The sequence below is a fragment of the Perna viridis genome, chromosome 2 (genome assembly GCF_037379345.1).
Source record: "Perna viridis isolate PV_CMFRI_1.1 ecotype Kerala chromosome 2, ASM3737934v1, whole genome shotgun sequence".
Classification (NCBI taxonomy): domain Eukaryota; kingdom Metazoa; phylum Mollusca; class Bivalvia; order Mytilida; family Mytilidae; genus Perna; species Perna viridis.
In genome coordinates this window covers 34,433,076-34,460,264 of record NC_142446.1, presented here as the reverse complement: position 1 = coordinate 34,460,264, position 27,189 = coordinate 34,433,076, and the positions used below count along the sequence as shown (strand labels likewise).

At 32.5% G+C, this 27,189-nt stretch overlaps 1 protein-coding gene across 2 annotated transcripts; it reads left to right on the top strand.

Moving 5' to 3' along the window:
- Nucleotides 1-102: 102 nt before the first annotated feature.
- LOC148624774 (alpha-1,2-mannosyltransferase ALG9-like) lies at nt 103-27,189 on the top strand. Of its 2 annotated transcripts, XM_088567664.1 has the most exons (17): nt 103-231; nt 3,057-3,204; nt 4,212-4,346; nt 5,209-5,279; nt 6,346-6,508; nt 7,233-7,294; nt 10,326-10,413; nt 12,849-12,954; nt 13,558-13,646; nt 14,949-14,985; nt 15,529-15,599; nt 16,270-16,341; nt 16,926-17,055; nt 18,132-18,282; nt 21,029-21,158; nt 21,964-22,094; nt 22,675-27,189. In XM_088567664.1, exons 1-17 carry the CDS (start codon nt 164-166, stop codon nt 22,787-22,789), a joined length of 1,767 nt encoding a protein of 588 aa, XP_088423790.1. In that variant the 5' UTR covers nt 103-163; the 3' UTR covers nt 22,790-27,189. The 2 variants fall into 2 exon arrangements, with proteins under 2 accessions (XP_088423790.1, XP_088423792.1); XM_088567666.1 differs by lacking the exon at nt 22,675-27,189 and having other exon boundaries at nt 21,873-21,996.

Sequence of the window (27,189 nt, the reverse complement as noted above, 5' to 3'; positions counted from 1 at the left end):
GGTTTACCTATTTTTCGTATACATTAATTTAATTCTCACTTCGCTTGGTTTTTTTTCTTATCACAAATACACGTAGTATACTATAAACTACAAATATAATCATCAAAACATTTGTTACCTTTTTTTTTATATTAAAAAGGATATTGATTGCGGGATTGCAAAGATGGCAGCCTCCATGAAACACCGAAAACAGCAAAAGTCTACAATTGTTTTGGCTTCTGAGGCGCAAAGGTACATCCCATTTTTTTTTCTCTCAAAGACATAACTCTCACAATCATTGAGATTTTTGACAATGTTATTAAATTTGTGTGTTCAAACACAAATTTACATTACACTTTGTCAGTTTGTGTAGACTATAGTCTATACTACTATATAGTACTACTAGTCCTTTTTTATATTCATACATATTATTGTACATGAGTTGTGCAGTTTTGGTTTATGACAAACAAGAATTACAAAAATTTCTACTCCTAGAATGTTAGAGCTAGGAATTAGGAATTCTATTTCCCCATACTCCAACCTGTACAGTTCTAATTACGAGTGCTATGGAATTTGGTACATGTATCTCTCGTAGATTCCTCCATTCTAAGACATGGGGTACCATGCAATGTTGCACATTATAGGATATTGTAATCCCCAGGAATAGGTTAGTTGAGTTAGTTCCATAGCCAAGTAGTGAAAACATAGGACAGGTACATTGTATGATATTAACACACACATGTAGGACAAGCCCATGTTTATCTTCAAAATTTGATAACTTTACATGTTCCATTAAGATCACTCCATTCTGTGAATTCCATGGTCCTGTCAACACTAAATGTTTGGACCAAAACATATGGAGATAGACATTTCATTAAAGCAGGATTGGCAATAAGGAATAGTTTACCGTCAAGTATCCATCATGCTAAATCAATAGATATATTTAAAAAATATAGATGTAGGTAAACCAACTGTGGGTGCTCTCATCTTCCAATGCTATTTGTCTGGAAGCATTATTGTGTTCAATGAAGATTGGATTTGATGCTATGTTGAAATTACACTTATATGATTTTAAACTATCCCAATGATGGACAGGGCTAAATCTTCTATTAAATTAAAAGACTAAACAGTGCCTCTGCACTTGTGCCGTCGTCTACTTCTGTGTCGACAAATTTCATCACTTCCATCAGAATATTTTTTAGCCATTCATAGTTACATTATACATGTATACTAGGATGTTGCTGACACTCCATTTATAAGTCCATATAAGTGACCATCATTCAATGTGACTGGTGATGGGTGTTGCACTTGGTAGGATGTATGCTGCATGCCACACATTCTGACCTATTTTGATGTTGGCAGAACTACTTAAAAAAAATCATGGAAGACTCAGGAAGTGGATGGCATGTGCCAAATTTTGATTTCCAATCATTTTTTTTAACTTATGTTTTCTCAAATATTGATGTTGTTTTTTAAGTCAGTGAAATAATAAGAATGAAATGAATTACAAAATGAACATAGAGAGCACTACAACATCTAATCCTAGTTTTTTTTTGTCATCATAATGAGTTTAACATTTCATTGGAACAAAAAATGGTGGATAAAACTTACTTAGTGCCACCCTTATCATAGGATCTGCCTGGTTTCTATATGAACAATCTCTTAAAACTTTTTATATAGTTTTTTTACCCTCACAAATGAGAAGGTAGTGAAATTTAAGAAAATAATACTTTACTTGACAAGAAAGTTCAGGAAACCTGGAAATCCTTTTACTAAAGCAGTTTATACAAACTCAGCATTAGTTTTTTTAGCATTTTGAATTGTTATTCCCAGTTCACGAATTTGCACATTTTAAGTTGCAAAAGGAAATCTTAAAATTAACCATTGAATCGCCATTACCAATGAAAATTTTATTTCATATAAAAAGTTGCTGGAGTACCAAGATTTCAAGTAATATGTCAAATGTAATATAGGCAATTTTTCAGCAGCACCAGACATCTCATTCATTTTTGTAAGCTTTGCTGGCATATCAGAATCGGACTTCGTTGTTTTGAAGCCCTTTCTACACTAATGTGTGTTTTTATATCATTTTATTTGGAAGTTTCTTGCTTAACCAAACAAATAACTGAATTAATGGTCTCAGGATAGTGTGCTCTCCATGAGTGTGAGCGGATACCTGGCCGAGTCACACCAAAAACTTTCAAATTGGTAGTCACTACTTTTCCACCAACCATACAGTACTTATAATCAATCAAGTTACCTAACAAATCAGAAAGTGCAACAATCTCATGATGTGCAGGCTTTGTTCAGTTACTACTGAACATCAGTAATGTTTAATTTTCACGTCACAAAAGCATGTAGGCTGACAAAAGTTTTGACTGTAATTTCTTTACTTCTCATAGTACAGTTCTGGATAAAGATTGTATTTTTGATATGAACTTGAAATTATACAACATTATTAAAAGTATTATTGGCAATGTATTGATACATGTACACCATTCAAATATAACTTGTTATGTAGTATTGTATATGAGCAGTGTTTGTGCTAATCTTTTATCTTCCCCATGCTTTTCTATTTCATTTTTTATCTTCGTAAAAAGCTTTAAGACACTTCACCCTGTCCAATATACACTGAATATTTTCAATGAAAAACATCATGACTTTCCATCCTGCCTTTATTTCCTTGTGACACAAGAATCAAACAGGTACATGTATGTTTGTATAGTCTAAGCCATCTAATTGATTTGAATGATAAATTACAATATCAGCTTTGAATTAATTTTGGAATTCAGTGTCTGAAGCTATTTTCTAATCTGATCATTTCAAGGAAAGCTAATGTTTTAAAATTTTCCTGTTCTGATGAAATTTGCATCGTAGAAGGGATTCAGTGGGTGGATCTGTGGATACTGAATTCCAAAAGAGATAAAGATTTACTCTATTTAGCTACTTATGAATGTATAATAGATCTTCAGCCGATTTTTTTTTACATGTACATGTACAAATGTATTATGTGTACATTTTGTATATGCAAATTTAACAAGTGCTATTTTTGCTTCAACATTCATTATATCTTTCAGAATAGATGATGTTCATAATCCAGCACGAGTTCAGCCATGGATGCCAGGAGCTTACACATGTTTTAAATTGCTGTTGTCACTCAGATTGTGTGCTGCCATTTGGAACATTGTTGGAGACTGTGATGAGACATTTAACTATTGGGAACCAGTAGGGTTTTTTTATGACAGATGTTAATTTTCGTGAAATACACTACCATCAACCTTAATTTTGATTTCTCGTTCTCCACTGTGTCTCCACTAAATTAATAACTGAAATGAAATTGTCTCATTCCTATGTTTTTTCTGTATACAGTATAACTAAAATGATTTTAAACTTTAAGAGTCATTATTATATCTTGTCTTGCAAACAAAAGAATTAACTACAAGCATATTTTGAAATGATGACTCCACTAACAAAGTCTCCACTGTTAAGAGTGGAGAAATTAAATTTAGTATTGACAATAGTATACATGTAGCTCTATTTGTTAAAGATTATTTGGGAATATTAAAACACATGCAAATTATAACGACAAAAAATATTGAAAAATTACAAATTGTTTTCTTTTTCATAAAACACATAGGATGAGCATCATTTACAATGATCTGCTTGTCTATATCGTAGATACTATTAATTAATAACTAAATGTATAAGTTATTCTACATGTATTTTATGATCCATAAAGAATTCATTAAAAATGACAATTGCTATTTATTAAATTAAGAAATAAATCACAAAAACTCCATTTTATCATTGTTTTACCACAGGCTGGCCATTTATGTCGCATTGTTTTACCCCAAGCATATAAATGGCCAGTTTCTGAGATTTATTTCATTTCTTATAGGACTAGTTTCTTCATATTTTTGAATAGACGAGTCTATAAATTGCATCAAATGTTGATCATGTGTTTACTACTTTTTTATCATGGTTGTGGTATAAAGAGCTTTAAAGCATGTCATATTAGAATGTATCTTAGACTTCTACAGATCTTTTCTAGATAAATGAACTATATTCTATTTTTTCTTTATGATACATGTACTACAGAAACATGTATCTACCCTATCTAATTGTAAATAAGACATACATGTAGTTAGTATGTGTATCTTTGTACTTTTGATATGTACAATTGTAGTACAAATATACATGTACAAATGATTTATTTCACATTTTACTTACAGATGCATTACCTTCTATTCAGGAAAGGATTTCAGACATGGGAGTATGACCCTCGGTATGCCATCAGGTCCTATGCCTACCTTTGGATCCATGGTCTACCTCTAAAAATAATACACTTCTTGTTTGGTGCTAATAAGGTATTAAACTTGAAAGGTTGACTTGATTAACTTAGGGATGTTTTGGCCTTCTACTCTTCTTAACTTTTGTTTTTATAAAAATGAATGGGTCAAAGCTGATGTACCAAACGCTTTGATATTTGAAACAAAAATAGTATCATAAGTTTATTGAGAATTTACTGTATGTTTTTGTTTATAAAAATCACATTATTTTGTTTAAGCTTTGTATATATTTGGTTTGTCAGCTGATCCTACAATACCAAAGAATAATAATAGGAGAGCGAATAACCAAAATATTATCACGAGTGCCAAAAAACGCCTAGATTTAACGAGTGTGCGGAACTTGTTCCATGCACAAGTTAAATCCTGAAACATTCTTGGCACGAGTGATCATATTTTGGTTATTCACGATATCCAATTAATTATCCTATTAATTATATAGATTTTCTTCATGGTTTATCAATATTTTCAACATGAATTTTAAATCCTGTGATTGGTGGATTAATATCAAAATTATGGTGGGAGGAAGTCTGAGAGTGAAATTACAGAATTTATTTCACAGTGTGAATTATTGAAATTTATTACACTGGGAACATTCAATAAAACACTGCTACAAATATAATAATATGATAGATTTGATTAACTTTATGGTCCATGGTCTTGGATTAAAGAAGTGTTTCTTTTGGTTTTCATTGTTTTCTTATTTTAATTTAAGAAGTACATTACTTTAAAACATATGAATCATGCTTTGGTACAGAATTTTTATATTTTGAATACAGTTTTCACTTACCTAAATAAACTTTTTACCTCAAACAAATTCTTGATATTGTAAAAGCAGAAAGAAGGAGAGTAGTGATGTACATGTAATTTGATTAAATTTCAGATTGTATTGTTTTATCTGTTGAGGTGCATTCTAGCTATTGTCTGTGCTGGTGTTGAGGTCTATTTCTACAAGTAAGACTTTTAAACTGTTAGAAAAAAAAAACAAAAATCAATGTGTCTCATCTAAAATATGATGGCAATATAAATACATGTAGTTACTGGTATAGGTATGAAGTTAAATATTTCGTATGGATTTTTCAGCATACACAAATAGCTACATTTTGTGTTTTTAATTCCCACTTGATGTTTCAAGGGTATATAGTAATCCTTAGTAAGTTGGACTGTTCATTTGTCTATCTCACTTATAACTTTAAATGATTTCTCAAAAATAAGGCAAAACATATTACCATGTTTGTTAGATGTTCCACTACTACATGTAAGAGCTCAGGCCCTAGTGCCACAAAACTTCAAAAAACCTAGTAATATCATTAGAGTACTAATATTTATGATTAAGTTTTCCTTATCACTTTCAAGTCAAATTATGCATTGTACTCTCTGACATCACAATAAGCTTAAAATTGGTCTTACTTTCCACTTTTGGGTCAAATGGCCACCCCTCTACCAAAAACACTAGACCTAGATCTATGCATTGCAAATGTGTATTCTGTGTTTACGTTGATCAAAAGTAGTGAAAATAAAGGTGAGAATGTACTTAAGACAATGCTTTATTCCTCAGGATACAGATTAGACTGATTGTGGTAAACATTGCCAATACAATTTTGCTACTGCCCCCTCCCTCCCCGAAAAAAAGTATCCCAAAACCTACCTTCATGCAAACAATGATCTACTGTGTCTGTACCATTGTGGGTTTGATAGGCCAAGCCTAAAACCTTCAAACTGCTAGGTTGTCACTGCATCTTTAACAAACTTGTGGCATATAGGAACACAGTTACCACTGTTTGGCACAAAATCACAATAATGTGTACAAGTGTGTGAAATGCCTAGCTACAGTCTATTGTTTATGTGAGCTAGCGTAATAAATCTATATGTATCTCAGCTTGTCAAGACTAGTGCCAAGTGGAGTCTATTCAATTGATCAAACTTTCTCATCATGAAATGCAAATGCAATAGCAATAAAACCACAATTTATCAATCTATTGTCATTATTAACTTCCTTTTAACTACTTGTTTCTTTCAGAGGTATATGTAAACAGTTTGGTGCCAACACTGGGAGGATAACATTGATTTTCCTAGTAACAAGTGCTGGGATGTTTATATCCTCTACAGCTTTCCTTCCAAGTAGTTTCTGTATGTACCTGACCTTTGTTTCTATGGGAGCATGGTTCCTTAAGCAGTATGGTGTAGGTATAAAGAAAATCAGTCCCCATCCGCACAAAACTTGAAAAATATTTAAGTATCAGAATATCCTTAATTTCCATGGTAACTAAAATCAGAATCTTTTATGATGTCACAAACAGTTAAGAATATTCTCAGACGTCACTTCAGTTTTTTCAAGTTTTGTTAAGGTCTGTAACTAAGATATTCTTAGAAAGATTGCAATTATATTAGATTTATTAGTCTTGCCTCCATTTTTTTAATTGAAAAGCTTGTGAATTTAAACAGGAACTAGAAGTTAATTTAATGCTCATAGGTATGTCTACATTTCCAACTTCAAACTGAACATGGCCTTAATTCCTGTAAATACATAATACACAGTAGTAAAACTTGACATCCTCAGGCCTGTAGCATGGGGGTGTGGGGGTATGACGAAACCCCTTGGAAGCAAAACAATATTAAAAACTGTTAAATTGAGCTCATAATTGGTTACACATCAAAGTCAAGGAAATTTGTCCAATTAATTCCTGTCACCCCTTTTGAAGGATTCCAGTTAACTACGTTTGGATTTCATCAGCTAATTGTCATTTTATCAAGAGAAGACCAACTCTATCTCATTATGGCACCATTATATGATCTGTAATGAAGATTTATCTATTTTTAGGATTAGCTTGCCACCATTGAAGTGATGAGAATTTGATTTATCTCTGCCTTGACTAAAGTTTTTTTGACATAATATTTTTCTTTCAGATAGCAATAGGAGCCGTTGCAGCCAGTTCAATCCTAGGATGGCCCTTTGCCAGTGTTTTAGGGTATATCCTTACTTATACACCTTTTTATTTCCCACTACTCAAGGTGGCAAGGTATAATGTTATACCCTCCAAAAAGTTGCATAATGGTGAAAAAAGGGTGATGGCAAAATGTTAAAAATAGACACTTCTGTTTTGGACCACACTTCATCATTGTACAGACTCATTTTGGATATTGGTTTCCACAAACTCTTTAAACCAGTTTGTGTGAAAAGTCAAGATGAAGAAAAACGATCATTTTTTCCACTACTGTTTGTCAACAAAGGTATAGATGCAATTAATTTGGCCAACGTCCTCCATCACAAAAACGTTACCAACAAAATTCCCCCATATTTCAAAGACAAATACATACCAATTATTTCATATTTCTATACTTCACCCATTGCATCCAAAATTTTCAATTATAATAGGCTATTGCAGAACCTCGAGATTGAGGACTTCAAGGCTAAACCACCTGACTGTTCTTGCAAAAACTCTCCATTCAAATATGGCCCTTCTGGTCATGTTACGGGAGATTTAACCATCATCGAAAACGAATCTCTGCGTAACATCCTTTCTAAAGGTCCCAAGTACCGTGAACCTTGCTCCATAAATTGGAATTATAACTTTCTTATGGATGCCATGGAGGACTATGCAAGAAAATGGATAAAATGAGAACAGGAAGACATTGATTCTCTGTCAGTGTGGTTACAGGCCATGAGGACTTTAATTTTGAAACAAATGAAAGTTTAAAAGTAGGTCAATGAGTGCCAAGGCTACATCAGTTTTCAAAGACCCCGATGTAGCAAAAACATTGTCTACTATACATGGCAAATATGTTTCGTACCAGCAGACAAAGCCCAAAACAACATTGTTTTTGTTTGCAAAACATTTTACATCCAATGTTTATTATCAGAGGTAGACATAGAAAATAATAGCAGTGATAAAACCTATACTGCTACCACACTCTCCAAAGAAGAGATTGTGGAAAACCATAAATCTGTGCTATCCTCTTTTGGTCTCTCTACCAAGGACGATAATTGTGAATTACCGTCTATGTACTGGATTCCTAAACTCCACAAGAATCCATACAAACAACGTTTCATAGCTGGATCTGCAAAATGTACAACCAAACCTCTTTCAAAACTTATAACTTCTATACTCACAACTGTCAAAGAGGGTCTGCAGTCCTACCACAACACTTGTTATTCCCGTGGTGGTATTAATTCAATGTGGATCCTGAAAAAATTGAAAGATTCTTTGGAGACAATCAGTTCAAGACTGTTATCTGAATATTATGGCATTAAAACCTATTATTTTTCAACACTGTAAACCGGTACTTCTATTCCCCATACTCAGTTAAAATCCTGACTTAAAAACATACATCGTTGTTTTTCCAAAAAAGATGGTACACCTAGATACAAATATATAGTTCTTGGTAGAGATTCCTCATACTTTGTACGAAACAATTTCAAATCATCTTCCTAATATACAGAGGAAGATGTTTACAAAATGCTGGAATATTTAATCTACAACATATTTGTCCAGTGTGGTGGACATGTTTTTCAACAAACGGTCGGCATTCCAATGGGAACATATTGTGCTCCTTTACTTGCTGACCTACTCCTTCACTCTTTTGAGATTGACTTTATGGCTGATCTGATCCGAAAGAAAGAATATTGTTTAGCTAGATCCTTTAATCTCGGTTTCCTCCATATAGATGACGTATTATCTTTAAACAATCCTAATTTCGGGGATTTGATACATTGCATCTACCCCAAAGAACTTGAGATAAAGGATACTACAGACACTTTGAAGTCAGCCTCATATCTTGATCTACACTTAGAAATCGATGGTAAAGGAAAACTATTGACCAAACTTTACGACAAACATGATGACTTTTCATTCAGAATTGTCAACTTTCCTTTCATCTGTGGCAACATCCTTTCAGCACCTGCGTATGGAGTGTTCATGTCTTATATATTATGCCAGAGCTTGTTGAAACTATGCAGACCTTTTGTATCGCGCTGGAACTCTAACAAATAGGCTTCTGGAACAGGGTTATGTTGCTACAAGATTGAAGTCATCACTACAGAAGTTTTATGGTCGTCATCATGAACTTGCAGATGGTTGTGCTGTATCCATCTGCACCATGAAAACTGATTTATTCAACGGGTCATAGTTTTCCTCTCCTCGTTTGTCCACCCCTGACTTGACTTTTTATGAGCAACTCGGGGGGTATTTCTAGAAAAGCAGAGGACGCTTACCCTACCGGTGCACCTGGTCCATGCTCCCAGAATGCTCATTTGCTTTTGTTACTTTGTATGTATGATTTTAGTTACTTTATGTTCTTTGTTGTGTATGTCTGTTTTCCATGTCTGGTTTTTGTCCCTGGATTACATTCTTTTGATTACCGCTATAACCTTGGTTCCCTTGATTACTCTTGAAAACTACATTTTGGATTTTGCTGAAAAACCTGTATTTATGGTACTGAACAACTGCAAAGTTTTAAAAAAACCGTTGACCAGTCTCAAGTTATTATCTTGAAACAGACATACAGAGAGATGGATTGACAGAAATGTGACAGGTATCACTTTTTGTTCCATTAATGCCCTATTTTTGGGGTTTGGGTTTGCAGACTTACATACACTCATTACACCCAACGGTATGTGGGGCAGCAATAAGGTTATGCTTTTTCTGCCTGTCTTTGGTCATCTTCTGTAAACTTCCCCATGAGTGGTCAACATCTCTCATTTCTGACTCAGTGGTATGTACCCACATTGTCTTGGGTCTACCTTCCCACCATTTTCTTTTTTGCATTCAGAAAAGGGCCGTTTTAGTGTGGTCTGTTTATTTTTTTCTCAGAAGGTTTGCAGAAGTTTGACATTTTTCCCTATTCCTCAGTTGTTTTCCAAATCTAAATTCAAAGCATTAAATTTTAAGGCATGCACTGTTTAAGTCTTAGAAATGATTGGCTTATTTATACTTTGAAAAAAAAATATTGTTATGGCATCGATGAAAATTTGTTCTAATTCTGACATTTAATTGGTTTCAGGGTGCCAATTGCAATTGACATCATACTCAGGAAAAAGAAATGGACATTATTTATAACTTACAGTGTTATAGCTTTACTTGTATTCATGGTAAGTAGGATAATAAGATTTTACTGACTACTTCTGGTCTGGTTCAAAAGGTCATTCCTGTATGTAATTTCAAAATATGCATTGAGCTTAGGTTTGTACATTATACAAGCATTATCTGAATGTATGTTGATTGAAAGGAGTCATAGTAAAGCTAAGTTTATGTAATGACTTTAAAACATATTTTTCAATTAAAACAATGTTTATATGTGTAGTTTGTTATCCTTCATGCTGTCTCTCTGTAGAAAATGCATAGATGTTACCCTTTGAAAATTTTTTCGAAGCAGGAGATCTGCTGAATTTTGTTTTTGCAACATGTTTTGACAAGAATTCAAGTACATGTAGTTTATTATGATGCTAAATTTCCCGCTTTGCTGTAGGCAAGCAAGTGGAAGAATGTGGAATTTATCATGAAATATCAGTAGTCTCTTGCTGTAAGCATGAGATTTAACAGAAGAAAGGTAAAAAGGTGGGCATAGAATTTTCTTGGTTCAATGGAAAAAAGTATAAATGTAAACATTAAAAAAATCAATTTCTGTGCTGTTGTGTAAATACTACCTATATTCAAATACTCTTGACAAAGAGAGCTAATATATATAGTAGAGTGTTATACATGTATTTATTTAGGAGCTACATTCTGACTTAATAAAGTTCTGAAAAAAAAACAATACTTGATATTCAGGGCATTTTTTCAAAAAGCTTACGCAAGTTCCATTGGTTTGTTTTGGATTTATGTAAGTCGTACCTGTGCTTTATGAGATGATGCTCAGACCAGTTAAGTACAAATGACTCATATTTGGCTAATATTGTCCTATACTGCAGGAGAGCTCTCTTTCTATTGGAAGTAATCACATCACTTTGACAGACAAAATTTTGTAATTAAATAGCATGTAATTTTTTTGCAGGGTTTAGTCTTATGCTAAAATTTTAAGTAAGAAAGAGAGTCAGAAACTGGTGCAAATGTATATATAAAATGAATATGCCCCTTTATATTCAAATTAATGTAACTTTTATTTGATTCATAAATTGTTTCTTGATTATATTTTTAGTCGTACATGTAGTATCAAAGGGAAGTTATAAAAAAAATTATGTAAATGGAACGTTTATTATCTCCCTTGTTTTCAACTGTTTAAGATTTAACAAATAACAACAGTTTGTCCTTGTATTGGATAAAAAATGTTTGAATGAGCAATAAATATTTGACTTTTCACATAATCCTCTTAATCATTAATATATGTAATGAATTCATGATTTTGTAATTTAATAGAGTTTTCTACACCTTTTTCTTTGTGTAATAAGAAATGGGTATATCCATTTCTAACATTATGTAAGATGTTGTCTCATGGATATTTTCCTAACAGTCATGCTGTAACACATTACAGATGACTTATGTTTGGCCATCATAGTTCTCTAGTTGAAGGGAATTGTTAAACTTTAATTATTTCTGTTACTTTTTTACTCTATTAGTTTCATGTAATTGGATGTTTGTTTTGGAAAATACTGATATTTCTTACAATTCTACAGCTATTAAAGATGATAATGTATTTAATTAGCGAGCAAGGCTCGCTCTTAAGTTATCTCTTAACTGTATAGAAATTCATCTTTACATTCATCATACTAGAAATCACTTAGAAATTGGTAAAAGCAAAACAATATCTCAACTATTGAAGCTTTGAAATAGCAAGAAATCACCACCTAGAAAAAAACATTTCGAAGACATATATGTTATTACATGTGAATTACTGAGACATTAAAAAAAAACTACTTCCTGTTAGAGAGGTTGTATTAAAACTCAGCATTCTATGGAAAACCAAAACTGTTTGACTGATAATTATTTGGAATATCCTTTGACAGCTTTCACTGATGAAAGTATCCACACTCAGCAATGGTAAATGACATGAAGTCTACTTTGTTTAAGAGGGAATATTGTACTTTATGCTTTACTCGCAATTAATGCTAATGACTTATTCATATATGTATTATCTGTGTGTATTATAAACATAAAACTTGTGGTTGTTTAGTTATCCACAGTAGACAAAATTACTGGAATTTGTCTAAAAGTATAACTCTTTAGAAGTTCATAGACAAGAGGTAAATGTGCATAGGCATTCCCCATAAAAAGTGAACATATGTCTTTACTTTCTATCATGTGTAATTTGATATGATTTGTACTAAGCCTTCTTATTGGTTGGGTGTCTTTGGGTAACTTGTGTTATTTTACATAAACTACTTTAGTACTATGACATCATTTACGCTGATAGGTCAAGAGTCTCTGATTCAAAAGAGTAATGTAGCACTCAAACTTTACCATGGTGCTTTAATCTAAATTCTATGAAGAAGCTTTGCATGAAAATTTGCTTTAAAAGATCCAGTCTAAATTTCACTTTCCATGTGTAACTGGAATTTACCATAATTTTCTGTATTTTTCATTTTTATAGGTGCCAATGGTATTAATTGATCAACATTACTATGGTAAACTGGTGATAGCTCCATTAAATATAGTTATCTACAATGTGTTTACAAGTCATGGACCTGATTTGTATGGTATGGTTTCCATGTTATACATATGTTCCTGACATTCAAACAAAGCATACAATGGAAAACTTATATAGATTGTGCTAGACTTATACACTGGACTTTTTTTTGTCCATCAGATACTTCTTTTGAATAACTGGGTTTAACTTCTCTGATTGGTTCTTTATTTAAGGACTTAACAATGATCTGTTATAATCATTTTGGCCTTTAAATAAATATATGGTATAACACAGTAAATCCAGACTTGATAAAGAAAACAATGCTGCATCAGAACCCAGGCTCAAAACATGATATAATTTTATTTTCTGGGATATGGTTAATTTTTGCTACCAGAAAAGTTAGTACCCCTTTAGTAATATAGGTACGGGGTAGATATATATGTAAAAAAAAACTCACATGGCCCCAAGGTTCAAGAGACATTTAAACTGATACAAAGGGACTTAAATAAATGTCTGGTTGAAACCAGTTTAGTTTATTCAGGGTTTGTTTTAGACAGGTTTTCACTTTATAACAATAGTAAGGTCACTGTTCCCTACTATTCATTCAATAATCCTACTTACATAAACCCTGAGTAATGATGTTGTATGATGCTTTGCATTTTTATTTTTGCAGGAGTGGAGCCTTTTTCCTACTATATCATCAATGGATTTCTCAACTTTAATGTTGTTTTCTTAATGGCATTAGTAGCAGTACCATTTGCAGTAAGTGTATCATCAGATTTTACTTTATTAGTAATTTGGAGTAGAATAGAATAATTTTATTGTTCCAATTGAGGACATGTTCACAAGACATAACACATAAATAAAAAAGAAGTTACCTAATTTTTATACTCCCACTTGCAAAGTGGGGAGTATACAGTGATAGGGGTGTCCATCCTTACTTCTTTCTGTTACACAGGGGGGGTGGGGGTGGTCATCTCTTATTATATTACTCCATCTATACCACTAAATGGAATTGAATTAAACTTTCTCTGAATCTTTATCTCCATAGTTGTTCCCATTGTGCACCTTCTATTATAGATTTTGATCCGAATCAATATGGGGCTCAAAGGATATATGTTAACAAGTGGGGCAGTGGGAGTATCAAGTTAGTCAACATTGCTCACAGTTTTATAAGTTTTTTTTGTTTTTTTTTATCGTTTTTGGGAAAAATCAATGAAAGTTGTTATCTTTGAGTTGATTTACATTAAAATAATAAATTAGAAATTAAGAATCTACATGTACATAAATGATGTCACAAGACTAAATTAGTTATGAACAAATAACTGCATTACATTTTAAGTAAACCAATCAGTCAGAAGGCGTATTATCAATCAAACTGAAATATCATGTTTACATAATATTATATATGAATATTTATCTATTAATTATATTGTTATATTTGAGATGTTTATAATTGATAGTGCTTCATAAGCCTGTAAAGGTTGGTTGATATATGTATATGGTTAGAAATTTAAAGAATGAGTAAGTAATAAATTCTACTTATCATTATGGCATGTATGTCATACATACATCAGGCTTTAAAATAAAATTCTATCTATTCATTTGTTATAAGGCAGTGAAACATACACAAGACTGTTTCAAAACATCTATTCAGATAGAAGTTTTGTTATAAAGATAATCATATAAACTGTATCTAGACATATAATGTATACTGAATATTACATGTCAAAATCTGTATCACATGCTGTGTCAACCCAAGACTCCTATATCATCCCAGGGGCCACCACCCCACGGGGTAATATAGGTCGAGGGTTGATACAGCATGTAATACAGATTTTAACATTTTATGTTCATCATATCATATATCATGTGATATGCATAGGGAATGCAATATAGGTTTAGAGGTGTAATATAAGGTATGTGATATAGGGTTGACGAGATAAGGTTTAAACAAACTCTTATAATGCATGTACAAAAAAGTTATATTTTAATCTTAATATATGATACAATGTAACTTATGAAATGTGTTGAATTAGAATATTATATAATTTGTATTTTCAGATACTTGTTCAGTTGATTTTAAAAATTGGGGATTCAGGTAATTTTAGATAGATAAGGCCATGAAAAGATAGTTACTTTGTTCTCATGCCATTGTTTATGAAAGCCAATAAGAAAGAGATACTTTTCTTTTTATTGTTTCATTGTCCCTCCAACAAGTATGAGAAATTTTAGCTTGTTACCACCTTAAAGAATAATTTAGTAGTTGCTTTTTTTACTGTATTCATATGGCAATGAAAAAGGGTAATGAGACACTTTCCAAAGAGATGGAGGTTGGTCTGAAAACCTAGACATTATTTTAGTTGGCCTTAGAACAGAGAAGTCAGGAAATGTTGTTTTGAGTATTATTTCTTTAAAACAAAGACTTCAACAATACAAGACTTAAACAAATAGGCAAAAACACAATCTAACAAAATCAAACATTTCATTTATAATATTTTTCCAACCAGCAAATGCTTAGCTGTGCAAGGTTAAGCTTAAGAAATATTTAATTCAAAGTTGGTAATACTTTGCAATAAACAATATTTGAATTATATCTTGGAACATGTCTGAGAAAATGAAGAAATATAATTTCTATTTGCAGACATTCCAAAGTGGTTGGCCTTAGCTCCTATGTATATATGGATCCTTATATTTTTCACCAGACCACACAAGGTATGCATTTCTTGTCAACCACCTCTTTGGTCTTTTTAAAGTATGCATACCTCAAGGTTGGGATGGGGGTTGTGGGTTCAATACCTGGCCAGGTTAAAATAAAACAAAAAACAAAAGACTTCACAGCTTCTCTTACCAAGCATGTAGCCTATTGGAGTTTAGAGTGATTTCCTCAAAGTCAGAATAATGTCTTTGTTTGAGGTGATACCATTCTATGTGTTTTTACTTCTTTGTGCTAGCACATTAAAAATCCAGAGATGTGCTACCATTAGACCACTATGTTGTTTTATCAAATCCAGAGATGTGCTAGAATTAGACCCCCATGTGGTTTTAAGAAATCCATAGATGTGTTGCCATTAGACCCCATGTGGTTTTATCAAATGGCTTCTAATGGTTTTTGGTTGAAATAAGCACCATGAAGCATAAAGACAAATGTAAATAAGTAAGAAGTCAGTTTGTTTTCATCTTCATTTGAAATGTAAATTATGTTATGAATTATAGTTCACACTATTCAAATGAAGACATATCTTTTATACCCCAACTCAAAGAGTGGGTGGTATATTGGAATTACTAATGCCTGGAATGTAGTCCTGGGAACCAGGATAGGGTATGCATAGCTGGACAACACATACAACTTTATGTTTCTAAATGTTTTGCTTTATCTTTGTAGGAAGAAAGATTCTTATTCCCAATATATCCTATGTTCACTCTTTGTGGAGCAATTACAGTAGATCATATTCAGGTAAACAATATTAACATAGTTACTTTCTAAAGTTGTCAACACCCTAAACATGTCAGTTTGTCAAAAACTTACACTGTGAACATGGATAAGTCAGTGACTTTAGCTTACACTGTGAACATGGATAAGTCAGTGACTCTAACTTACACTGTGAACATGGATAAGTCAGTGACTTTAGCTTACACTGTGAACATGGATAAGTCAGTGACTTTAGTGACATGACGGATTTATGTGTTTTGACATAGAGAATAAAACAATCAAAACATTTGACTTCAATCTTGTAGCATCATCTAAACAGATAGAAGGAATTCTTGCAATTTTACTGTTTGTAAAACTATATCTGATGTTTTCCAGCAGTGTTTGTTTATTGTATAGATCTTTTTTAGTATGCACATTGAATGACAGGTAAAATGGTTTATACACATTGAATGACAGGTAAAATGGTTTATACACATTGAATGACAGGTAAAATGGTTTTCATTAGAAATGATTTTAGAACCAAGATAAAAACTTTGAATGACATGAAATACTCCTAGTATAATTTCATATGATTTTAGGATAAGTCTAGCATTTTGTACTTTTTTCAGAAAATGTGGTGTTATTTGTTTACAAGGTCATCATCAGGGCATTACACAAACTCTACGAACTGGATAACAGCCTTTATAGGAATATTATACTCTCTGCTCTGTGTGTCTAGAATTGTTGCTATATATCAAGGTATATAACACTGGTATGGCTAAAATCAGCTTTAGTAATACTGCAAACATCTGTATGGATAATGCATAGTTACCAACTGACTCATATCATACCAGTCAAATATGGAAATAAGCTTTGTCATCTGCATTGCTCTGAGGACATGCCAGTTTACGGGAATCAAGTACTATGACCTGCAATGGCCCATATTTGAGAAATCACAAAAACTGCAACTAAAACACTTGTATAATCAAAGCTTTACTTAGATTTTCAAAAACATTAACAAAGAATTGATCTCAGAGGAATTTGTATAAGATAATAAAATACTAGTAGTTACTTTATTTAAAATGGGATGATAAGTTATTGGCAAAACTGTCTATATAAGTCCAAAATGGTTATGTATCCAAAAACAGGTTGTTATGCACTGTGACCATCCTTTCAATTTTGGACATTCAATTGATATTTTATATGTCGGCAACAATGATAATGTAGACATGTAAGGAGACAATGTGCTGATGTATATTACTATTTTATAGCTTTAACACACCTTTTTCCATGCTACTGATTAGTATGATACATTGTAAATGGCTTCCCTGATTTGTAGACATTAGTGTTCATGCCTGATTTGTAGACAGTAGTGTTCATGCCTGATTTGTAGACAGTAGTGCTCCCCTGATTTGTAGACATTAGTTCTCCCCTGATTTGTAGACAGTAGTGTTCATGCCTGATTTGTAGACAGTAGTGCTCCCCTGATTTGTAGACAGTAGTGCTCATGCCTGATTTGTAGACAGTAGTGCTCCCCTGATTTGTAGACAGTAGTGCTCCCCTGATTTGTAGACACTAGTGCTCATGCCTAACTTACTGATTTATTGCATACCATATGGCATGTTATTGTGGTAGATGATAAATCTGATGATTTTGAGTCATTTTCGCATTTCTGATTTTGTTGGAAAATGCTAAGTGGTGCACAAAGTATTTACTCTGAAAGAAAATATTTTATAGAATTTAATTTTGACATTTTTAGACAGACCCTTAAAGTACACCAAAATTATCACCCTGCAAAAAATTACCCACTTTATGGTATGTCATTTTTTTTGTAGGATACCATGCACCTTTAGATCTTTACCTAGATTTAAACAAGATTTCAGGAGACGCACACATACATACCCTGTCATCAGACAAACCTGTCAATGTATGTGTTGGGAAGGAATGGTACAGATTTCCCAGTAGTTTTTTCTTGCCAGGGGACAAGTAGGTACCTTATAGGGCAACTCTTTTGCTGCACCTGTGTTTAATGATGTTTTGGGGCTAGCTACAGCCTGCCTTGTGGTATGAGGGCTTCCTCTTCGTTCATTGAAGACCAATGAGTGACCTTGTGCTGACATTTTCGTCCTTGTTGGGTTATTGTCTCTTTGACATATACACCATACCTTTTCTCGTTATATATCATTCTTAATGGAGATAGATTATCTAAATTATGCAGAATGGACTGATTCAGAAACTTTATGGCATTCTGGGATTGCTGTTGTTCATAAAGTTACTGGTTGGTTAAGGCATATTTTAATAGTATGGTGCAACAGCTCAACATGGTCTACAAGTAAGGAAAGTAAATTTGTGAATTGGTCTTTTGATTTCTGTCTTCGCTACTGTAATTCAGAAATCGTTTCATTTTTTTTTTAAAGATTATGACCATTGTGAGAAAATGTGTATAGCTACATATATAACTAACATTTTGGATCTTCAAATTTGATTGAATAAAAATATTCTTCTAAGTATTGCTTGTATTGTTTTTGAAAATAAAAAAAATCATAATAAATAATTATAAACAGTAAATTTGAATTTATATTATTACAAAGTTGCAGAAAAATAAATATCATGCATGCTTAAAAAATCTTTTGTTTTGAACCCTTTCACTAAAAACCAACCTACTTTACAAATTGATTTCTTCATTTCAAACAAAAAAGTTATATTTTAGCACATTTCTTTTTAAGATGGTGTCCTTAGAAGACCTAGGTAGTGAGTGGCACATGCCAAATTTTGTTTTGAAATATTTTATCCAATAGCGATCACAAATTACATTCTATTTTTAAATGTGAATGCTGGTTTTTAATTTAAAATTTAAAAATTAAATAAATAAAATTACATTGAAAGCAGTTGAAACTTTATGATAAGTTTTTAGCTCACCTGGCCGAAGGCTGTGTGAGCTATTGCCATCACTTGGCGTCTGTCGTTGTCGTTGTTAACAATTTTTCAAAACTCTTCTCCTCTGACACCACTTGACCAATTGGAATCAAACTTGGTATGAATGTTTCTTGGGGTATTCTTCATAGAGCTGATGTGGGGATTTTTGATCTGTTGAAAAACATGGCCGCCGTTACTAAAAATAGAACATAGGGGTCAGATAGTAGTTTTTTGCATATATCTCCAAAACCGTTAGGTTAAGCCAAATTCTGATGGGTTAAAAGTGTTCAGCATGATAAGATCTATCTGTGGTCAAAATTTAATCTGTTAAGCCATGTTGGAGTTATTGACGTTTTTCAATGTTTTTTGCTATTTTGAATGTTATTTCTGTCAAAAATCTTCTCCTCTGACACCACTTGACCAATTGGAATCAAACTTGGTCTGTATGTTCCTTGGCGTATCCTTCATAGAACTGATGTGGGAATTTTTGATCCATGGAAGAATATTGCCACCATCACTAAAAATAAAACATAGGGGTCAGACTGTGTTTTTCGCATAAATCTCTAAAACTGTTAGGTTTAGCATAATTATTTCAATTGCTGAAATGACCCTTATTATATGGCCTTCAAAAATCTTCAGGGATCAAAATTGTCAGTTGACTCCTTGTAAGAGTTATTGCCTTTGAAAGATGAAAAATGCCTATTTTTTACAGTTTTCAGCCAAAATCTTGGAAACTATAATAGAAAGAAACTTTCAATCACTGAAATGATCCTTAAGAAAGTCCGACTAAAGTCTTGTTGAGTCAAAATTGTTGGACAACTCCTTGTTAAATTTATTGCTCTTGAAAGACGAACTTAAACCAGGTGAGCGATTCAGGCTCTTGGGAGCCTCTAGTTTTAGTTTATTACCAGGGCTTTGGAAATATATTCTGAGTCATCCACTTTTGATACAGAAAAATCCATGTCCTTTCTGACATCATAGTTAGCTTGACATTAGTCATCCTCTTCTGGGTTAAATGGCCACCCCTGTATGTAGTATGAAAAACACACTGACCCTAGATCTATGCAGTGTAAGTGCATAATCTGTATGTGTGTGTGTGTGTGTGTGTGCGTGTGTGTGTGCCTTTGTGTTGATCAAAAGTCGTTAAAATAAAACTGAGAATGTGTACTTTAAAATTATATTTGCACTTTACTAGAAACGTATATGAAAATTGCTTACATGTGACAATAATTTGCCTCCATGCTGTAAATTAGCAGAAAAGGTAAAGATGTGAATTTTCAGTATTATTTATTCAAGTAAATTTTATGATAAACTTCTATGATCATTGTACCAGTAGTAAGTTTTATTTTCCAAGCTTCGCAATGGTACGCAACTTCTGTCCCAGGAATTTGCAGTGAAACTTTGAAAGTTACATTTCTAACATGTAAAGTAATGGAAACATTTTAAAAAAGTGGTTAGTGAGACCATTGCTGGTATATTGAAACATAAGCTTTACCCTGTGCCGCCCATACATTGTGTTATAGGATCTGCCTGGTTATTACATGAAAATTATTTTAAATCATGGAATTCAGGGATTATAATGCACAAAAACCTGAATTGGGAATAAACCAGAAACCTTCAAAACCAGACATTTTTTTATACCAGCCTTTAGAACCTGAATAATCTGAGCACCTACCTTAACAGAACAAAGTCTCAGTCTGAAAAGGATTAGATAAGTCACTGTATTATGCATTTGAGATTATTGTCAGTTCTTGACTACAAATGGAGTGAAAATTTACAGTATACTGATGAATATTATTGTTTTCTTTTTTTTCAGTTGGAATTTACAGTTTATACAGTCAGAGTTCAAGGGGCAATTACCAAAACCATATAGTTCAGATAAAGGTGCAACGAAAATTATTCATTCAGATTTTAATGACATGAATAAAGAAGAGACATCAAGATATGTAAGTGTCACTGTAATTACTGATAGTTCTTTTCATGCAAAGGGAAATAACTCAAACACCATCATATTGGTTTGCTTCCTCATTTTTGATAGGGAGAATAATAAAATATTTTTCTTAAAACTTAAATAATTTGAACTTTAGTAAAACATGTTTCCTTAAAACTCAAGTAATTTGAATCATGCATATTACTTGCTGATTTTAGAGTAGATCTTTCATTTCATCCTGTTATAGTTAGTTTAGTCGTCTAAGAAAATGTAAGCTTTTTTTTTTATTCTACACAAGGAAGCCAACTAGTCTGTCTGGTATATGAGTTACTCCCCTTTGCATTAAATGTCTAAAATGCCAGAGTGAAAACAGTAAAAAAGACTAGAAAAGTACTCTTACCTTGATTTAGAAAATAAAATGATGCCCTACAAATTGGTTTGTAGGTCTGTTTTATTGTTTTTCTATGGAATAAGGTAACAAAAATCAGATATTATTGTGTTGCCTATATGAACATGTTTCATAAATTATTGCTAATGTATTATTTTAAGGATAAGTACCTGGTAATTTTTTACAATTCATAATCCTTACTATTGATTCATGAACCAATGTACACACAATTTTAGTACATTTTTGAAACAATGAAAGCACTGCAATATTTTCTTTAATACTCAGAATGGCTGGTCTTATAGTGAACTAACTTGTGTGATTTTCATTTTGTTCCTAATGTAGGAAATTTGGTTGCTGTTATTACAAAAACAAAATGATGTATATAAAGTATTTGTCTCTTGCTAAGGGGAACAACTCTACGTTTCATTTTCAGATAAGTATAAATAAATGTCATTACTTGGTGGATTTAGATTTACCTAATTATACAGAATTAGAACCTAAATATTCACAACAAATAGATGATTGGAGAATAGTTTCATCACATCTATTTATAGATACACCAAGGTAAGTCATCTAAGAATGGCTTGACCAAAATTTGCTGAGCTATCATAAATTAAGAACAGAGTCTGTAGTCCATGGCTTTAGGGGTGTATCTATAAAATTTGTGAAATTCTGATGCCAGTAAAACTGCACACTGAATATCATTTTGACCTGTCATTTGCGGTTCACAGTAAGAACTATGGATGCTTCCACTGTAATGAAAAAAAAGCAACACTTTATGAGTAACGTTCCAATAATGTTAGTCATGGGCAAGACAAAAAGGAATATATTTTCTTACACAGGAAATAAAAAAGCAAGATCTGAATGTCTTATTGAAGATAAGAATCATCATTAGAAAATTTATACAATTTTTTACCTTGAAAACAAAGTAACAAAAAAACTAACTGGAACAAAGAATAAGAAACAATATGAGGCAATAGAAGGTTTACACACAACTAAAACAGCTGAGTTCTCCTAGAAAAGGATACATTCTGCAATAAAGGAAAAAACTATTTAGTATATGTAATATATGATCAATTTGATATTGAGTCTGATCGTACTAACAGTAGTTTCTTAGTTTTTTTCTAAATATTTTTTTTTTCAGATCTCATAGAATATTTAGGGCTTTTTTCATTCCTTTTGTGTCCAGCAGCCATTGCACATATGTGAATTATAATATTCTGAAAACAACAAAGACAAAGAGAAGTCGACATAAATAGGGAATTGAGTACATAGATATGTGTGATTACTGTGTAAACTGTGTTAATCCAGTCCTGAAGAAACCTGTATAAACCTCTTACTTTCTCTAATTCTTTTCTATTCATTTCAAATACTTTTGAAACTATGTAAACCTAACACATTCTTAAGGAGGTAGACCTTAGGTAAGGGACATAACTCTTGAAATCAGTGATATGTTTGTGTCATATTCAATTTCATCAAAGCCTTTCAACCTTTCCTTTGAAACAGAATGAAATCAGGCCAAGTTACTTTGATGCTTATATGAGATTGATGTAAAATGCTGAATACAAATGTTCCAATGATTTTTAAGAGTTGTGTCCCTTACCCTAGGTCTACCTCCTTAAACTAAACAAAACATCCAGACAGAAAGGGAAAGCAGATTTCATTGTATGTCATAAACAATTCCAGGGTATGTGTTTCATGTTGAAAGTCTTGTAGTTAATTTCATATAGAGTTGAAAGTGTATAAATGTTAGCAATTTGTGTTGTCCTTGTAGAAAATGGCGTTTGATTTTTAAAAGAATAATACTGGTAGTCATAAGAATGTAATGAAGAAAAAAATCATTTTGCCTAAATGGAAATCCAAGGGTAGATCTAGAATTCTTTTTTAAGGAAGAGGGTTTTAGCTATTATTTACAGATTTTTTCCCAAATTTATTAACATTGCCCAAACCCTCTCCTTGTATCTGAAGTTATTAGAGTAAAAGTAAACTTAGTTACATAGTGTTTGTTGACTTGTATTTTGAATTAAGGAGGTAGACCTAGGGTAAGGAACATAACTCTTGAAATCAGTGATATGTTTTTATCATATTCGATTTCATCAAAGGCTATCAAGCTTTTATTTGAAACAGAATGAAATCAGTCCAAGTTACTTTGATGTTTACATGAGATTGATGTAAAATGCAGAATACAAACGTTCCAATGATTTGTAAGAGTTGTGTTCCTTATCCAAGGTCAACATCCTTAACAATTAATTTCTTGGCTGTAAGGCCAGTTTTCTTAAAAACATTGATGGAGACAGGCATTTCTTTATTCCCCCTTGAAATATCAAAAATGAGGTTGTTTTTTTCATTTCATCATAGATGGAACAAAATTATAGAGGAGCCACATTTTTACACAGCCTGCAGTTGTAAAATGGTATCATGCGGTCTAAATAACTTGAGTATAAGTATAAAAGTGTATTGATCTTCATGAATCTATACCCATACTTCAAAAGGAAGGATAGGATTGAATTTGAGGGTTATGACTTGAACAGTTTAGAAATTAGGATCCAAAAATGGGTAAGAAACAAGCATTTCATAAGTCTGGACAACAATTTGGGTAACTTTGAATGCATCTCTTTGAAATCGTACCACAAAGGGTTGGCTGGGAATGAATTTGGGGGTTTAGACTTCAACTGTCTAGAAATACAAGGCCTACAACCAGCATTTTAATGATTCTGGACAATTACTTTGATTAACTGTTAATGGATCTCTTTGAAATTGTACCACAAGGTGTCATACTACAAAAAAAAAAGCTGGGATTTAATTTTAGGGTTGTGATTCAAATAGTTTAGGAATAAGGGTCGAAAGTAGGGGCCATAAACAAGTATTTTCATCAAGTCCAGACAGTAACTTGACTGAATCTCTCTGAAATTGTAACTTTGGGTGCCATGCTGACATAGAAAGGCTTGGATTGAATTTTGGGGGTTATTACTTGAACTGTTTATTGAACTTTAATTTGGGACCAAAAAACAAGCATTTTAATGATGTCTGGACATTAACTTGAATGATTTGAATGGATCTCTTTGGAATTGTACCACAAAAGGAAAGCTGGATTGATCTTTGGTGAGGTGACTTAAACTTATAAGGAAAGAATGGCAAGAAACAAACATTTTCCTGATGTACAGATAATGCTGTAAACATACTGATTTTTGTTGGGGTGACTTAAACTTATAAGGAAAGAACAGCCAGAAACAAACATTTTCCTGATGTACAGATAATGCTGTAAGCATATTGATTTTTGGTGAGGTGATTTAAACTTATAAGGAAAGAATGGCTGGAAAAAAACATTTTCCTGATGTACAGATAATACAGTAAACATATTGATTTTTGCGGTTGCTTATTTTTGTGGATTCTGTCAAGTGAACATATTCACGGGTATCAGTTTTCGTGGCTTCTGTCAAGTGAACATATTCACGGGTATCAGTTTTCGTGGCTTCTGTCAAGTGAACATATTCACGGGTATCAGTTTTCGTGGCATCTGTCAAGTGAACATATTCACAGCTATCAACTTTTGTGGATTCTGTCAAGTGAACATATTCGCGGGTATCAATTTTTGTGGATTCTGTCAAGTGAACATATTCACAGGTATCAATTTTTGTGGATTCTGTCAAGTGAACATATTCACGGGTATCAGTTTTCGTGGCTTCTGTCAAGTGAACATATTCACAGCTATCAATTTTTGTGGATTCTGTCGAGTGAACATATTCGAGGGTATCAATTTTTGTGGATTCTGTCAAGTGAACATATTCACAGGTATCAATTTTTGTGGATTCTGTCAAGTGAACATATTCACGGGTATCAATTTTCGCGGATTGAAAAATGATAAGCCTTATAACGTGTTAAAAATCAATTTCACAGGTACTATTTTCTGTGCTTTTATGTTCACCACGAAAATAGGGAAAATTTGTACATCTCGAAAATTAATACTTTTATTGTAACTTGAGTGAATGGATCTCTCTAAAATTTTACCCAAGATGCCATACTGTCAACGGGAGGCTGAGATTGATTTTTGGGGTTATATTTATTGAGGAATAAGGAGCTATAAAGGGAATACTGTGACTCTGTTACAGTTTTACCTGTGTCAACTAAAATTTAGAGCTGTATTAAGCTTGAATGGTGTGTCCATACTTGCCCCAATTGTTCAGGATTGACCTCTGTGGCCATATCAAGCTGCACCCTAAGAAGCAATTTATTTTATTGAAATGGGATAAAAAAAATGGTAATGAGGGAGGCTCAAAAGGGATGAGAAAGGGTATGAGAACCATGACATTATTTTTAGTTGCTTTTATGTATGACTGTTTTTGTAGGATATGAATTGAAATTTTTTTTTGTTGGTGATTGGCAAATGTTTCTTGGGATAGAGAAAGATCTTTGATCATTTAAAAAAAAAAAATGAATGTTCAAAATTGATCAACATCAAGGCATTACAATGCTATTTTTTATTGTAATACCATCCCCTATGACTTGTTTTTTTTTTAAATTTACTGTAATTCAAAGAAGAAGAGTATTTATTTATTTATTTTTGTATGACATGCCACAGGGAGATGTTTGTTTAGCGTTTTTATTGGCAACATCATTATTTTTTCATTGTTCTTACTGCCTGTTATATTTTCTATATCAAGTTACTGCCGTGAATAGCTCATGATACAAAATACAGTGGCTATTTCCAATGATATCATTACATCAAATCAACTGACATCTCCGAATATAAACAGAAGAATGTCAGTTTTGAATATCTTGACAGAACATGACATCTCACCCTATTAGGCTTACTTCAAAATTCCAGTTTTCTCTATAAACTCAGATTTAGTTCTATTCAATGGTTCTCATGTTTTTTTCCTTTTGTTAACACCTTGATGGTCTCATTCTAGTGTGCTTCCCTTAAATGCAGGAAGTTGTTGGTTTGATCCATGGCCAAGTCACACAAAAGCTTTGATTCAGAATGTGTCCTTGATGACATGCCAACCTGAAAATCCATCTCATTGTGTGGGACTAGTACAAAGTAGGGTCTGTTTGATTGGCTTATTGTGTGGGACTAGTACATGGTAGGGTCTGTTTGATTAATCAAATGTTCTCATACTTCTATGCCAAAGGACATTACACTACAAAAAATTCTGATTTGAATACAAGTAAGACAGAGCAGAACATTTATCATTAGAATGTTTTAATTTATTTATTTGTCAATACATTCAAATGGTTTATGAGAGTTTAAATACACTATTTAATGGTGCTAGCAGTAAGTTGCTTGTTTTTGTGTTCATATATCATGTTACATGTATGTCAGTAAGTAATGTTGTTGGTTTTTTTTTTCATACTGAAGTCAGTAGGGAGATAATATACATGTATTATCTAACTGAAATTCTGTTGATTTTTTGTTTTTGTTTTTTTTTGGTATCTGGCTCTTTGTATACAGTACCGGTAGTTGTACTGTGCATTGATATATTTTTGTACAGTACATGTGTTATGAAATTTTCTTTTGATGATATTTGTTTTCTTTATACATTTCCTGCTGATCAAGTGACACTTACAATGTACATGTATTATGGAAAGAAAACATGTTTGAACTACATGTATTAAAGTTTCCTTATGTACATGTACTTAAAACATGTATATAACTTCA

Bases quoted from the DNA above. Each gene is read 5' to 3' on its own strand.
- LOC148624774 (XM_088567664.1), top strand. From the start codon at position 164: ATGGCAGCCTCCATGAAACACCGAAAACAGCAAAAGTCTACAATTGTT. The intron at 232-3,056 runs GTACATCCCATT...TATATCTTTCAG, and splicing joins TTGGCTTCTGAGGCGCAAAG to AATAGATGATGTTCATAATC. The intron at 10,414-12,848 runs GTAAGTAGGATA...TCATTTTTATAG, and splicing joins TAGCTTTACTTGTATTCATG to GTGCCAATGGTATTAATTGA.